The sequence below is a fragment of the Anarhichas minor genome, unplaced genomic scaffold (assembly GCF_050575085.1).
Source record: "Anarhichas minor isolate MPS153535 unplaced genomic scaffold, ASM5057508v1 ptg000009l, whole genome shotgun sequence".
NCBI classification, from domain to species: domain Eukaryota; kingdom Metazoa; phylum Chordata; class Actinopteri; order Perciformes; family Anarhichadidae; genus Anarhichas; species Anarhichas minor.
Genome location: NW_027466455.1, coordinates 3,019,308 through 3,036,997, shown reverse-complemented (window position 1 = coordinate 3,036,997; position 17,690 = coordinate 3,019,308). Strand labels below are relative to the sequence as shown.

General features: G+C 44.0%; 1 protein-coding gene across 37 annotated transcripts in view; it reads right to left on the bottom strand.

The window, feature by feature from the left end:
* nrxn2b (neurexin 2b) overlaps positions 1 to 17,690 on the bottom strand; it is a 528,601-nt gene that overhangs the window by 39,515 nt on the left and 471,396 nt on the right. For all 37 annotated transcript variants that reach the window (XM_076087049.1, XM_076087035.1, XM_076087034.1 and 34 more), the window contains one exon: positions 4,721 to 4,892. In XM_076087049.1, the coding sequence (XP_075943164.1) occupies positions 4,721 to 4,892 (172 nt within the window). The remainder of the gene's footprint in view (positions 1 to 4,720; positions 4,893 to 17,690) is intronic.

Sequence of the window (17,690 nt, the reverse complement as noted above, 5' to 3'; positions counted from 1 at the left end):
GCACTTCGCTGTAGAGCACTATTGCTTCTCCTCGCCTCTATCTCCCCTGTCAGTCGTGCCCTCCATCCGTGCCCCCCCACCACCACCACTTCCTCTATTCTAATTCTACTGAACTGCGGTTCGAAACTAAAGCAAAGTGACAGCTTTATGGTAGATCTAGTGCCTGTAAACACTGGAAAGAGAGAACGAAGCGTTAAAGAGTGCACCGTGCCCTCTCATTGGTCATAGCGGCGGGGATACGAGGCGGCAGAATATGTTAATCACAGCCAATACCCCGGCGATGGTGACAATATAACCGCAGTTGTAAAATGCGTGATGATTATCTAAAGCTCAGGGAGCGCCGCAATGACACCCAAATGCCAAGTGTAGTATAAACCCACAGGAAATGGATGGATTTCTTCTCTTTTTTTCCCAGAAGCTCCTCTCTTACCGTAATAACATAATCCGCTGTGGTGAATTACTGCCATCACAGAAATAGTTAATGTGAGGCGATTTGCAAAGAGAAGATGAGATGGAGGGGGAGCGTCAAGACAAAGCAGAGACACAGGAGCAGCTTCCCCATACTCTCTAACAAAGGTATGTACGGGCATGTATATACACCATATAAGCCCGTAAAAGAGCCTGTTTATGTAAATATCTGTACTTGAATAGTCAAACACACACGCCATACACACACTCGGGAACATTTTCTCCCTTGAAGCTCTTTCATCTCCTATTCTTATTCTTTTTGCGCAGGAGCTGCTTCTAGGAGGGGGATTAATGCTGTAGCAGGCCCCCACTCACTAAATCTGACCTCCCTACTGAGAGTGTGAACACCATGATCAGTTCAGGGGTTAACTTAACAGCATCAAACAGTAACGCAGAGGCTAGTTTCACTATGATAATCACAGGATTTGACTAATATGGGTTTCTTAGGATACAAATAAATATACTTTTTAATCTATATTGCTGGATGTTGATTGTTGGATATAGAATTACACACAAAACAATCAAAAGGTAGAAAATGTTGCAGCGCTGTCTCTGCTGCATCATTAGCGAGTACATTCTGGGAAAATCACAGCAGCAACAAAAAACAAAAAAAATTCTTTTGAACTAGCATTTAATAGACAGTCAGATCATTAAAGCCAGACTGTGCAACTTTTGAAAAAGGCCATTACACTTTCTCCCACTTATATGTGAAAAGTTCAATTCTTGGGCAATAAAACGCACCATTATTCTATTCAATACACTCGCGTCACTACAATCTTACTTGGTCTGGTATAACCAGTAGTTTAAATTGGCACACTTTAGGTACATTTAGCTGTATACTGGACATTACTCAGTCAGCTCACTGACTTTGTTACTTTCTGTTTGTGCTACAGTTACAGTCATGTTTTGAACAATGTGTCATTTCTCCATTGAAAAGCCTCATATTCTTGCTTTAATTAAAGTTTGGTGAAGCTCATGAGAATGACGCAGAAGCTACCGACCCCTAAGGCAAAGCTCCATGTTTGTGTGTTTATGGCTATGATAACTGTGTGGGACGAAGGTGACGGCTCTGGCCATGTTCTTTAAGTATGAACATTCTGTGGACGCAACATTTTGAAAATGTCAGAAAATCTCAAGGGCACGGTGTAAAATCACAACTAAACCATTGCAGACTGAATAATGACTCCAGTCGTATCTGCTATCTTTCCTCCCAGCACACGACCAGTAACTAAAGGGATTCGGATGTAAAATGGTGAAACTGCAGTCCGTATGGCACCGCTGCAAACATCTGCCTTTTTATCTGTGGCCAGGCTCGAGGTGCTCAGTGGGACACATGGATGCTGTTATTGAGCCCGTCTGCCATTTTGGGGACGTGGGAGGTGGGCTGGCCCAATAACTGTTGCTGCGGGACCCACCGGGGACGCATGACACACTGGATTAGCTGGCTGGGCGCTTCTCTGACACGTTTTGTCTGCTCTCTATCCATCAAATGGGTACATGCACACACGCACACATGCAAGAAAGAAAGAAAAAAACACACCAGTGCATGATGCGTGCACTGTCGCACGTAGAATAAGACACGGACCAAAAAGACACACACACACACACACACACACACACACACACACACACACACACACTCCCTGAGGACTACAAACATCACTTTGTGGGACATCAGGAGACGTGTTGCTTTGCTGTTGAATGTGCCTGACCCGAGACAACGACGTTTGCTGTCAACATCCTGTCTCTCCAAATCATCACCCCGCAATGGCCTTCTGTTCATAGGCCAGCTGCTGGCAAGCCTGGGCCGTACTGCTGTATGCAAGCCAGTCCCAATCCAAGCCCTGATTATTATAGTGTGTGTAAATATATGTATCAAAAACAGATACAGAAAGAACCTGTCAATGGGAATTTTACAGTTCTTAGGTCTACGTGACGATAAATTCCATATCAAATGCACAACTGCGAAGGCATCCATACGAGACTTCCTGATGTGGGTCACAACAGTCCCAACAGGGAGGGACATTTCACAGGAAACTTCACTTCCTTGTTAGAGGAACCAGACAATTTTGGCACCTGCAACACTTTACAAATGTCCCATTGAGGTTTTCTTTCATGCCAACTTGTTCTATTTTCCTCTAAATCCGGCTCACACGGACATTTTAGGATTCAGTGTTCCACTGGGACAGCATGGCGATGATATTGCATAATATAAGCATCAAGAAAACTGAGTAGGTCTGAATGTGTCGTGAGTATAAAGTATTTTGTCCCGTTTAGAGAATCAGAAGATGCCTAAATCTTCAATCTGGGTCACGGGAACTTGATTCAACAAGGGAACTCCCCCTCTTTCTTTCTCCCCTCTACAAAGTATTACCTCTCTATCTCTCTCTATCTCTCTCTCTTTACACACCTCCTGCCTCAACCCCTCACTCTTTCCCCTTACATTTTTTCCTCCGCCCTTTTGTGCCTCCGCCTCACCCAAGGTTTTGCTTCCCTAATGTGTACATCTCTGTTTCCCCCAGATGCTGACGACTGGAACCTTCAAAGCGTGTGCCGGAGCCTTCAAAGCGGGGCGCCCAAAAATAGTTTGAGTGTATCTAGCTCTCATAAATGAATCTTATCTATTCTACACACCAAAGTCCCCCCCCCCAACACCCCTCTCTCTCCTTCATCCATTTCCTTTTCGCAGTCCCCGTAACCTCCTAAAACTTCAGACGGGCTCCAGCCCCCGGCAGACAAGCGCAAAACTCAACAAAAACAACAACAAAACAACACTCTTCAATTCTTGATCAAGCAGAGGAAAAGGAAAGAAATGTTTGACAAAGACAACAACTGCGGCGCGGAGGGCGGAAGGGAAGAGGAATAAAGGGAATGCAATATAAGCTGTGCATTACTGTTTCCTGATGAAACAAAACAGAGATTTGGATGATGACATTCACTTGCCGATGTTAACAGGCAGCTTCGCTGCTGTTTTCTGAGCGGTTTGTGCTATTGTCCTCTTCGGAGCGTGTGCCGTTGCAGAAAAAAAGGGCCACATTTCCATCATAATAAGAAGTGAAGAGAGTGAACCGTCACAGGGCGCTTCCTCTCCTGGCTGTGATGTATGCCCCTCAGTCTGGCCTCGCCACGCTGACGGATTCGCAAGAGAATGCACTTTTCTCAACGCCAAAACAAAGCCTCAAAATACGGGATCACTGCTGTGACAGAGAATGTCACCGTCCCATTGCTCTATATGTCAACCGGGGTAAATATCATGGCCACATTAGCGGCACCCTTCCTGCTGTTTGCAACAATGACGATACGTAGACGGTGTTTGTTTAGACAATAGAGATGGAACGCATCGACTTCAGCAGGGATGGAGATTTACCAGTCGGACAGCATCGATGTAGAATTAAAAAATGTTTGCAAATTTATGAATGTACCAGAGCTTCGTGGCTTTGAAAACCCTTATTTTTGTATATAGGTCATTCGATTTCCATGGTAGGCAGCAGAGCCTGGTTTAGCCGGGTGTTTACCGACTGCAAACTCATGACGGGAACACAAAATGTCTTCCTTTGAACAACCATGAACAAAGGGGGAAACACAATGGAGAGAGAAATTAATTGAGAGCTTCTGCGCAACCAAAAATAGCCTCATAATTCAGGCCGTAATAGAATACCATGATTATGGTTAAACAACAAGTGAGGGAATTAGCACACTCCCAGCAGTGACTCATCGGGTGTATGCCCTCGTTTTAAGTCTGTATGCGTAATGATGCTACGTCTGGAGCCGAGGCATGACTTATCAACACCTCCGCGTACTTTTCCTAACCTAAGGTGGCCTTTTTACCGTATCCTGCCCGAAACCAATGCTCACCAACCGCATCTCCTGACTGCCATATTTGCATTCTGCTGGCCTCGATTCAATGCAGGCTTTCACAGTGCCAGGAGCTACAATGGTAGACTAAGTGCAGAGAGCTGGATGCTCTTCGACAGGAGATTGCTTGCCTCGGGAAGGCTGCTCGGCTCTTCCAGCCTTTTAGACCAGAACATAATCACCTAGAATAATGCAGGCACGTTCTAAATATGAATGCCATGATAAATAAACCAGACAAATCGCTTTGAGTGGAACATGGGAAGCTGACTTAACGAACAATCCTTTTCAGAAGCTCTTTGTTTCTCTCTCCACTGTGTTACCCTGTTTATCTAACAATTCAATACTGCAAAGGTTCAAATCCAACAGTGATAGCTCCCCGGATTGCCCCTGTTCCTACCTGAGGGGAAACGTTCGATGACCGGCTGGTTGTCCACCTGTAGTGTGGCGTTGCCACCACTCCGCGTGAATCGCACCACGTGGTATTTGCCGTCGCTCACCATCACTGCGCCCTCCTCGATGATTATGTCGTCTGTTCCCACGTTGAAGATCACGCCGATCTTTCCCCGTTCCTATGGACAGAGGAAGATAGAGAACGTTTGAGAAGAATGCACCTGCAGACAGGAGGAAAAGAAATACAAACACATTTGATTTCCCTTTTAAAATCACCTAAACATGAATTTTCTGGGAAACTGATACACCAACCCATCACAAGTATTTTCTTTAAGCTCATGCTTTCAAATAATAATGCTCTTTTCTCCATAAGCAACAGCCCATTGTTATAAAGATCAGCCAACGCCTTCACTGTCAAATGTCCAATACTTTGATTTATGACGAAATACCTGCACAACTACCAACATTAACCTGAGCCTCAGCTCTTTTTGTTTGGTGCTAATTGACAATGCTAACACTTTAAACATTAAGATAGCAAGCATTACACCTGCTAAACATTAGCATGTTGGTCATTGTGAACTGTGCCTTAGCGTGACTGGAGAGTAAAGGCTGTACGTGGGGTCTGGGCTTCGCCGTTGTGAGTAGTTATACTTGTGTACTCTTCTGAGTTGCTCTGCAATTACCCTGGTAAAACGCTAGTTGACGGTGTGGTTTCTTTGCCACTGTGAATGTTACCCTGTTCTTAAATATAAACGGCAATAGAAACTCAGTGTTTTGGTGTTATAAAAAGTTGTTCTACTACACCAAAAATATTTGACACAAGCCTAAAACCACATTTCAGAATATGGAACACTCTTTGTTACTGACTCCTATTTTATATGTTGAACCATCGATACGCAAAGAAACCCCATTCAGAGCTCTGTTCCAGCTGACATCACGTAAAAAACACTCATTGTGTCTCCTGTGAGTGAAATGCATTACACTGAACAGTAGTGTACAGCGCAATGCAACACATGTACATTACAGTCATTTGCCCTGGAGCAAAAATCTAAAGATATTTTTCCTAGATTCACTAAAAAGGCCCTCGCTGTCGATATTCTCACGATGATATGAGCATCATATCTCACACACATCAGCCTAGATGTAAAGAGTACTTGTTAAGGCACCTTTAGTATTCATCAACCCGCTGACCCCCTCCCCTCTCCCATCTATTAGTGTTGACAGCCGCCCACTGCTTCGAGTTTATTACAGTCAACCGCCTACTCTACTCTCATCTCCCGCCATCTCTCTCCTCTCCCGCTGTGGTTCCTGTCCTCAGTCCCAGGGAAAGGTCAAAGTCATTTATGGAGTTACAGTCTGCCAGAGAGGCGAGAGAACACGGGTGAGAGAGAGAGAGAGAGAAACAGACAGAGTACATACCTGACAGCACCATTACAGACTAATTCTCTGGTCTGGCAGTGAATCTTCTGTCGCAGTTTTGTTCTGCACTGCTATAAGATCCAGAGCAATAACCCCCCTGCAGCCCCATACCATTGGCAGGAACACTTCCTGATTGTCACTACCGGTCAAGCTCATTTGCACAAGGGGTCAATTTTTTGGCACACTTCTTCTATCTGCCCACTGCAGCAACACCTTCATTGATCGCATTATCTCATTAGCAATGCACATTTATTTCGCCACCTCCCGTATGCCGAGGTATTCAGAGGTGAGCGTCAGGCTTTGGCTCGCAGCAGTTTTCCATTATTCATGGCCGATTAAGTATTTAAAAAAGGAAAATAAGACGTCCCTATGTTAACGGAACCTAAAATTGCAAGTTAATTGAGTAAATAAGTGCAGAGGTTGTACAGTAAGTTAATGAGCGGGATAATCACAGCCAAATTTATGTGCATCCTAACCACCACTCGGTGCTGAATAAAGTGGTTACCGTATTCAGGCAAGGGCCACAGTATGGCCATGCACTGATGACAACCTCAATTTGGTTATTAATCGAGCATGCTCAAATGGTGGCGCACGTGTACGTGCCAGTGGGGCTGTGATTAATGCGGTAGAGATCGGCTGAATATAAGACACAGTTGAACGAGGAAAATCAATGTGGAAGCAGGAAACAGACTCTCATACATGAAGTAAGTTAGACCAGGATGCGTTCCTCAGAGTGGAGCTTGATGGACTGCTCAACAGATGATCTCATTCTGCAGAGGGAGTTTGAATGTCTCAAATGGCAAAGTGCTTCCAGCTCCTTGGGCACTTAATCAATTGCTTCATGTTATGGACTGACCGTTGCAGTCCTTGCGCCCCGCTCTTCCCGTGCATGCCGAAATCCAATATTGACCCAAAGATACAAATATGAATACTGTCAGAGAGTGATCAACGAGAGCGCGCGTGACTGAAAATGTAATCACCGATACCTTTGAGAGGCCGCGGCAAAGACGAAAAAATGGAAGCGGGCGAGGGGAAATGCTTTTGGATCGAGTGGAAATGCCAGAATCATTTCCATTACCTCCCACACATGAGGAAGCTTGGGATAATCATAACACCTTTGCCTGGAGAATTAATTCAATTTGCCAGGGCAAAGCATGCTATTATGACCGAAAAGCAGAAGGGAGAGTGAATTTGAGTGATATTTACAGAGAGATTAGCATTTGTGTTCCGCAACATTAGGGTTCTTCCCGGTGCTGAGGGAATGTATTGAGCCCATTATGACAGGAAGCCGCTGGGAACCAGTGCTTTTCAAAAAATGATTTTAGTGTAGCGGTAATGACATTTTAATGGCCATTTCCCTTAAGCGAACATATCTCTGGAAACAGAAGGAGAAAAAAAAACTCCTTGAATGACTAGGAGCAGTCAAGCCTGCAACATTGCAATGAAGGGACCGGTAGGTAACCGACAATAAGCCCTGGCTGCTCTTTAAACACCACCGCTTCTAAACTACTGCTTAGTAGCCCTTAATCTGCTTCAGCTGTTGGCTAATGTCAGGAGGAAGAATGTTATGTCTTGGCTCTTTTTTACCCAGAGGTTAGCTCATCTTACTTTTCACTCTGTGGGTCAATCAGTGGTATAAATAGGGGGTCCTAGAGGGAAAGCGCAGTGTTTTATGATACGTGATATGATACTTTTCATTTACATCCGATTTAGTTCAATAAAACAATCAAATATCTTCAATAGTAGGGAGTTAGGGGAAAATGCCTACAGACTCAATGAAAAATTTCAACCAAAATCTGTTTGTTTTTTGTTGCATCAGGTTCAGTTAAAGCTAATATGAGGAACTTTCATTTTGTGTTGATTTTGTTTGTGATCACCAGAGTCCCTCTCATTTTACTGCAACAGTTTGACCATCCCAGTCCCCGTTCTGGTTCTGCCGTGCCTCCCTTCCCTCCAGCGGGCCCAGCAATATGGACTGGGTTCGGGTAGCTTGTCGGTGTGGGCTCCTATCGGGAACCAGTGGAGCACCGAGGTAAAGCTCTGCTCCTGGCAGGAGGAGGGCTGCTGCCATGAGCGGAGCCAGTGGTAAAGCCAGATCTGGGTCTGTCCGTGGCGAGCCCCACTAAAGTATGAGCTGAAGGAGTTTCCAGTGAAGCTACACGATTTCAATGATTTTGCGCAAAATCAGATCTGGTGGTACCGATGACAAGCATTTACAATAACTATATGGAAATAGCCAATCTTCTCTCTGATGGTCTCCTTTTGCTTATGTCGGTCGCATAGAGGCAGAAGTATTCATAACTGGTTAAAAGCTCCTCATGATAACTCTAAGAAACCTCTTGAACATTATTATAATTTCTCAAGCACAAACTTGCTGTGCTTGTCAAATATCTTGATACAACAAAGTTACAATTATTGTTTTCTTTCACAGAGCAGAACCTGCTGATCAGCTTCTCACACAACAGGAAGTTGCCGACAGAGTCAAAAAAAGTTTGTGTAATCCTCTCATTGGTCTCTTCTTCCGTTTTTCTCAAAGACAAAGAAAATTGGCTTCGGAATTCTGTGCAGCAGCCTGAGAGAAGGAGCAGCGCTGGAATACGGAGAGCGTTCCGAAATCATTTCAACATGACCTTGCAAGGTGCGAGAGCGCGTCGAGGTAAGGCGCTGTTTGCCAAATGGGAATGAGACGGTGCCAGAACGTGGCTGCAGATTTTTCAGGCAGCCTCAGAGAGCTCTCGCTGATCGAGCCGAGCAGAAAAAGGAAGAGGGAGCGGCAGAGGAGGAGCAGCGCGGGGCCGACAGAAACAACTGTGCGATAAAAGGACAGAGGGCACCTTGATGATCCTTCGGGGCCTCAAGGTGCTCTGAGATCAAAGCTCCTTTTGAAGATGTCGAGATTTCGTTCGCTCTTCGCAGCGCACATTGGTAGTCAATTAAGAGGGGGGGGGGGACAGACAAAGGGACAATGCGTTTTTGGAGGATTTTAATTCTTGGTTTCATGTCTTTACAGACAGCTCAATCATGATTCTTCTCCAGCACCCCTACAGCTTCACCTCCATACACTTCTTCTTGATCTATTCGCATTTCCTCAACGTCTCTCATCTCTGCGTTTCCCTCTCAGATCTGATACATGAGGCTCCAAACAGGCGGATTAGAGCGAGAGACAACAACAGAGAAACAACCGAGGAGCGACTGCTGGGTGGACTGGAGGGTGCATTCAGCGGTTCACTATTGACAGACACAGTTATTTAAATCAGTCAAGGGGTTCGGCATTTTGCTGCGTCGACGCACCTCGAGAAAACGGTCCAGGAAAACGCGGCTGACCAGTTCGGGGATATGCTGATGCCTGTGATTTGGTTTGACAGATTTCATTTTAATAGCCCAGCGTGCAGTGGAAATGCAAACTATTCATCAGCCTCGCTCTCATTTCCCCAATAATGATCTATCACAGCCTGTATCTGCTTGAGCCTAACTTGATGTACCAGTCTAAGTATGCGGAGCTGCAGTATTTATTAGCTTATGAATCAGCCAGTAGAGCGGCATGGACAGAGAAATTACTGATAAATAGGTTTTCACTGGATGCCCAACGAAACGCTATCAATCCCCCCCCCCTCCCAACTTCTAATACTAAAATTGATTTGCAGTTACAGATTCATATTGGTGTCAGGCTTCTGCAAGTGAGCCAGATACGCCATCGTACGGTATCTCTGGATCTCCCTTTTCCACAGGTAATTCTGGCTCGATGCGGCTAATCAGCTTGTCGACATGTGCGCCTGATGCCTGCGAGAGGAGATCGGCTGTAGCATCTGTTACAAGGAGGACAGTGTAGCGGGGCTAATCTTCCACTCTGAAACTGCAGCATTATGTAAGAAGCAATAGGCGGTTGTATAACACGCAGGCTCCTCACTGGCTAAACCACCCCATTATCCGCTCACCCCACGCCTTCAGATTGTGTGTGACACAAAGTGGAAAAACACTGAAAGTAATTTTTTGGATCAGGAATACTGTTAGTTATCTAGAGCTGAGCTTTGGTGTCGTCAACCAGGGCTCACTCGCTCGCACACACACACACACACACACACACACACACACACACACACACACACACACACACACACACACACACACACACACACACACACACACACACACACACACACACACACACACACACACACAGTGTGCTGCTATATTTGGGGGACGGGGGAAAAAGAGGCGACTTAACCGTTTGCAAAGAGGATGCGCTTGGTTTCATTTACCACACCTCTCATATTCCGCTCAGCCAACTCATTTGTATGTGCTTGCTACGATCTTTAGCAGTCACCTTGAGAAAGTTGCATCCCCCATCCACCCAATCTCCTCATCTTAATAGCACTTTATCTCCCTTTCTCTCCCACAACTGGTTCTCTTCTTTGTGTCCGTGGTCACAGCTACTCTTTCCTGTTCTGAAAATGTCGAGCGGCTGCCCTGACGCTGAATCGGATCTCATTGAAAAAAAATCGATGAGTTAGACACGTGTGTGTGTCTGTATGCGTCTCCCATCAGAGCATGACTCACGCTGGGCTTGCCCATTTGTCCTGGAGTATACACACACACACACACACACAGCTGGCAGCGAGCCGAAATACAGCAGAAGGAAGCAGCTAAAGACGGAGAGGAGGGGGGGAATATAAATCAGCCAAAATATCATCCTCCATAATCCTGATTATGTTGTCACCTAGCACCAAAACTCCTCCTTCACCCAGTGTCAGCCTCCAATCTCAAGACATGAACACAAACATACACACAGAGATGATTCCAGCACAAATCTGCACCACTAAGCCTGCTGATGGATGGTGTCCTTCAGCACATCAGACCTGTAGGTTTGAATCCCGCCTGACCTTCCCTGCTCACACACATTTATACACGCAAACATGAGGGCGTCCTTGAGTGAGGTTACGCTGAGCCCCTCCACACACACACACACACACACACACACACACACACACACACACACACACACACACACACACACACACACACACACACACACACACACACACACACACACACACACACACACACACACACACACACACACACACACAGGGATTTGTGTATGCCATTTCCTAGCGGCTGGGATCCAACTGCTTGCACAAAGGGTGTGCAGTGGGGTGTTGCTGCTTTGTGTCTGATGAACAATGGAAACCATGCACAGTCTAACGTTGGCATTTGAGTGTGAAAACTTATGTTTGAATGTTGATAATTACATCAAGTTGATCTCTTCATCAAGCATCACACAGATTTGCTCTGAGCGAATCCACTGAGTAAAGTGATTTTATTGAAAATAATGCTTAAACCTGCATTAACTTGGGGTTCTTGCGGGCATGAAGCTGTCACAACATTAGGTTTTTATCACCTTAGGGTGATCAAATAAAAAAAAAAAACAGCTGCCTGTTTTCCCATCTAGCAGACAAGGAGCAACATTAGCATGTTGGCGTTGTGTTCTTGGTCCCTCGACAAGTTAAATCCAATAGTTGACACTAGTTGTTTGCTCTGTTTTGGTTCCCTCCAATTACCTGTTATTTTAGCTGCTAAATGCTTCACTAGCTACTCGCTAAGTTATCTATATGCTGTTTGGTGCTGACCAGGTAGCATACAGTAAGTCTGTCAGAACTGTCTGCCAAAACAATGTGCTAAAATCTGCTAAGAGGCTACATAGAACCGATCTGTTTTAGCCCCTAACTTGTCAAATACCGCCGCTTGGTCAGTGGCCCTCAGCGTCTGGTACCGAAGCACCGCGAAACCCTTCCTTGTTTGTATGAGACACACCGGGCTTTCAATCAACTCCCTTGTAAACAATTCCGCATCAGTATTAGATGGTCAGCGCAACTGACGTAGTATAAAGAGCGGGAAAGTCCACAGGTCAAACAAACTCAGGACTTTCATCCAGTCGGCCGCTGTTCATGTTTTGTGTCAAACCAAGTCAACTTGACTTTTTATACCCAGTGGTGGGCCGCCAGGGCCAGCAAAGCCTTCTCTGCTGCCCTAAACAGAATCACAAAATAATATTTTATAATTTAATAATTTTTCACAAATACACTATGTATTCTAATTATTTTCCCCATTAGCTTATTTGCTCTCTGCACAGCTACTGTCTTCCTCAGTTGCAGCTTGCAGAAGTTAGTATTAGGAGTAACAGTTCAAGTTGAAAGATATGTAAGAAGTTATGACATTGACATAACATTTTTAGCGTTTTGCTTGGTGTAGATTATTATTATTTTTTTTACCTAGCTTTTTTTTTAACACTTAATGGCTGAAGGAGGAGGAGAAATGGATTTCTCAAGAAGGACATTTCCAGAAAAAATGGACGTCTAAGAAAGGGTCAGCCAATCCACAGCTAGCAGCCCTGACCCAGCCAGGAAAAAGATTTGTACGAACGGTATTCCTGGCTGACAGCGTCGGAGAAGCGTTGCACATTTTATGGCTAAGAATGCGCTTCATTTACAACTGAGCGTCTTGGTGTTTGGAGCAACGCTGGATTTGCTAACCAAGGCAGCAACAAGACACCATAGCACGACAGGACACTTACAAGCTACGGTGCTTTCGAAAACTTTTGCTGAGACCCGAGTGGATCTACAGCTCAACGAACACGTTCGCAGAAGGACCTCTGGCTGGAACTGAACCGATGTTCTGTACAAACGCCGTATTGAAGTCTTTGTAAACAAAGAAAGGAGGATTGACTTTGAACAGCAGCTTTGGTAAGTGAACTGCTTTTGTGTTTTTACATCTGCAGTAGCGTTACTACTGTGTTCATTTGTCTATCGTGTTGTTTTTATGATATGTTAAATATTGTTCCCTCGCACGGATAATATTTGAATGGCTCGTGCTCTTCAGTGTGCGGTGGAATACGTGCTTTAGCGCTGCAGTGTTGCTGGATTGATTTGTTGCTTTGTTGTCATATACATATATGTGACTGGTTCTCGTGAGTTTGATCTCGTCTTTGTGGTACATTGATTTTGACTATATGCCTCATTGTCCGTTAATGATGAAGCATCCCGGCATGCGCGGGATTAGGGTCCGGACATTTGATTCTCTGTTTGGGCTGTTGTTTTCTTTTACAAAGAAAGAATTATGGTCTGGAGAAATGGGGATTGTGTGGCGATTGCTTTAGCCCTGTTTGAATCAGCAGGGAACAGCTTAAACGCTGCGGGGAGAGTGTAGCGTGTGTGCTGCTGTTGTTTTTCCTGCTAAGCTAGTTTAGCGCGCCTCCCAGAACACACGCGCCACACCAGAGTACAATGTTTTGTTTCCGGGGTAAGAGTGTCTCTTACGTGATGGGTTGCCAGTTTGAGCGAAGTCCAACAAAAACATTATATTTCCCACAATTTAAGCTTCTGCATTTTCCAAATGCACTAGTATTATTCAAACGTATTGTTCGGTTCGTAAGCCGAACGGTTTAATAGGAATACGTGTATTGTTACACCCCCAGAAACAAATAATAACCGTAGCTGTGGCGTCATAATGAGGTTATTAGGAGGTGGTTCAACTGTAGAAGGACAGCACTGAAGGCCCAGGTATAAAATGCACGGCCGCCACTGATTATACCTCATGTTGTAATGAAACTTAAGTACTTAGCTAACGCAAGATACATCACACATTTTTAACCCAAACCACAATCTCAGTCCTTTTTGCCTAAACCTAAAAACTAAATAAGTTGTTTTAGAAAACGCACTATGCATGTACTGTGTACACAAATGACACTAGATGGGTCCCGAGATAACAGTAATAGTTTGCTTAGGCCACAGACCAAGAGTCGGTATCTGACGAGTTGGGAGTGAGAATTTGTTGAACTTAACTGCAGAGTTGGATGAACATTCTCTGTGGGTTCATCAGTATAATCAACATCTTTCACATTAAATATAGTCATTAGATCCATGTTCACATAAACATATTAAGCAGTGACCTATATGTTAGATCAGAGCAGTATCTTACAAAAACTGTGAAGGCATCAAGCGCCAGTATTAAAATCCCATCAACCATTAAGTGTTGCCAGTCTGCTGCTCACTGCCTTATCGCAGAAGAAATGAACAAAATAGAGAGTTGATATTAAGGGAATATGCTCAGCAGTAAAATATAATCATCACTCACATCTCTGACTCTCCTCCTCTCAAGAGATGTGTTGAGAAAGATTAAATCTATCAAGACGCACGAGTGAAACCTCAACATTTCAAAGAGCAAATATGTTTTGTGTGAAAGGCCTCTTCAAGTCACTAACCAGAAATGGATGGAGGAGATAAAGTGAGAGGAGAGAAGAGGAATTGCAGCATAAACAAAGCATGCATGTATGTATGTCGGAGAAATGAAGATACAATGATACTATGAAAGAAATAGCAACAAGAAGACCAGCGAAGTTTCACATCCACATCGTTTTATCCTTTTCGGCTCATATCTTGAATTCAATTATCTTTTGCTTTTATCAGTTCCACATAATCATTCATCAATTTACTAAAAAATAAGATTTGCTACCAATCCTAATTATACTGAATACTTTTCTAAGGACACAATGGAAGAATTACTGATGACTGAATGACATTTTATCAGCGTATTAAGTATCATAATACAGTTGAGTCTATAGTTCTAGACCCCTGATTTACTGCCAACAACTCCTATTTTCTTTTTGCAGTAGATACTAATAAAGTCAAGCCGTATTCTCGATTTAGTCTTTGCTGCCCATTAGAACAATTAAGGCTTCAAAATCAATGTTTGACTTTCCTCTGCAGGGAAGAGCTTCAGCCTCACCTCCACATGTCTTGCATTATTATTGCGCTCACTCTCTGCTTTAGCTTTTTCTCTATTTTCTCCATTTTCTAATCTGTCTGCCCTCACCAGCAGCTCTTTCACTCCCCAGAGGTTCATTACTGTGCTGACTGGAGTTGCTAACATGGGTTTTCTGTAGAATCCAATTGATCCACACGCTCAGTGCTCTGAGAGAAAGAGTTCTCTTGTGGCTGATGGAGAAAAGGTGCTTTGAGTCAAAAACAAAACAGCTTTGTTGATCATTCCGGCATAAACCTCGTCAGCAAACTGTGAAATGAGATTGTGGAGTCCTTGACTGTAATCTGTCTTTTGTTTGGTGGCTTTGTACAATAATAATCCTTCCTGACATTGGATGGGTTAATACTGTGGCATTGTTTTATTTTGTTGTCTTATTTGATGCTGGAATTAACCCCCTCCAAAAAACCCTGTATGAATGCATGGATACATTTTAAAGTAAATCTTCGGCGTGCCGTTTATCCTTATTAAGACCTTAATAAATATCAAGGTCTAAATAAATTATGTTTTTAAAGATGTTCTTCAAGTACTTTCTAGATCCGTACATGCCTTCATGACTGAAACATGACATTGTATTCAAACATTATATATCACATGTGAACGTTACTGGATCTGTGTCCAAAACAAAGTGCTGCGTTTCGGTTCCTAAGGGTAAGTGCAACATGTTAATTAGTCAAATTCTTCCCAAATTTAGAGTCCCAATCTTGGGTCCAAGATTTTTCTGACCTGAAACAGAGTCATTGAAATCTGACCCCAAATCAATGTGCAAACAAAAAACAAAACACAAGTCATTTTCTCCAAAACGACCAAGAACGGTCAGACCCAGTCCCAAATAGACCCAGGGATCATTAGGACTGATCCAAAAGGACCTGACCAAAACAGATGAAGAACACTAATATACTGGCAGCCATGTTGAAAAAATCTATAGCAATTCATGTCCCTATGAGTGTCCCTAAAAACGCATTTTTCTTCTGTGATAATTGTGATGCACCGCCTAATCAGGGCTGAATCCACTTGGATGAACTCGAGTCTTAAACATATTACCACACAGAGCCGAGAACCGTAGCAATAAAGAACGACTTTACCTAACCTGATAAGACTGCATTTCATTTGCACCCGGCCCGCCTTTGGTCTCAGAGCGAGTCTGTCACAACGAAACCGAGTGGGCCGGTTCTACCAGCAGATATTATGTTTCTATGGTACAGAGGCAGACAGACAGCAGGGGAGGTGACTCCTCTTTTCATTTTCAGCCTGCACATACAATTTGTCACATCTGAGTTTACACTGCAAGATAAGCAGACATGGGAGATGTTTTTTTTTTGAGGCTTTCACAAATCTGTGACTTTGTGTGTGGCTACGGGCGAGACTTGTGTATTGCTGTCTGTTTTGGTGTGTGAGCGCGTTCTGGAGCTGCCTGTTCCTCTCTGTCGGGGAGCGAGCGAGGCAGGCGGCTGGCCCGAAATTGAAAGAGATGACTGTGACCTTCGGACAAAATCAAGAGCAAAGTGTTTTCTGTCTCCATTGTTTTCTCTGCTCTTCTCCACTTTCTGTCCTCCAAGCCTGGGTTTTGCCTTCCCCCTGCTCTCTCTCTCTCTCTCTCTCTTTCCTCAGAACTGCAGAACAGAGAAACCACGGAGAGAAAAAAACACAGAGCATGAAGCTGTTTTGCTTTTTATTCCTTTACCTCTCTTTCCTCCTCCGCGGTTTCAAACCTCCTTCGATCGAAAATAGCAACGACGCTTTGGACAGACCTAACCATTGCATTTTTGCTGGAATGATAAAGAAAAGTTATGTGAAAATGAGTGCCTGGCTCTGCTTATGAAGACATGTACCATAGAATTCAGCTGTATGAAACACTATACATCCATACAGGCTGATATCTCCTACTTTGTCTTTTTCTCTTTTTATTCGCTGCCATCATTTGGTCTCTGTTCCTTCTCTCCATCTGTTACCCTGAGAACTGTTTCTCCCCCATTTATTCCCCTCTCAGTCTCTGCGGGCAGGGTGTGGGGTTGGAGCCCGGCAGAGAAGAACGGCTGCCAGGCACACTGGCTAATATTTGCCCTGAGCTGAACTGAGCAAACATGGATAAAGCGAACACAATCCCTTCCCCTGTCCCTGGCTGTCTGCCTTGTTGTCCTTTCATTCCCTCCCCGTCTCTCCTGCGCCGCCGTCGAGCTGAGCGCTGGGTAACCACCGCGCACATGTTGTTGTCAAGCAAACTGCTGGGTGAGGGATAAATCTGATACCATAATCCGTGTCTGGTGTGTGTCTTTCTAAATCAGTGTGTGCAGTTTATTACTAACACCTGTGCAATCCAATCAAACAGGCCTGCAGTAAACCACACCTTTGGTGAAGTTTCAAATGTTCACTTCTTGGTGACATTATGTACGTTTCCATCAGTATTCTAGGGATTATGTTGATATTGGACAATTATGAACTTTAATTAATTTAATGACGCCAAATTTGTGTCCCGTGTGAAACCAAAAGTCAACCGTTGACTTCTTAACGTACGTAACAAACATCCTTTTTTGAACCAAAATCATGAACCTTTCCTAAACCTAACAAAGGGATTTTGCTGCCTAGACATAACCAAGTAGCTTTGTTTGAATAAACAACGTTAACCATGTGTTTGAAACTGACCGTGCTTCTATTTGTGACATACATTAAGTTACTTTAGTCAATGTAATGGTCAACAAAGTCCTTATATATATAAATAAGGTCAATTAAGTCCTCATTTTAAC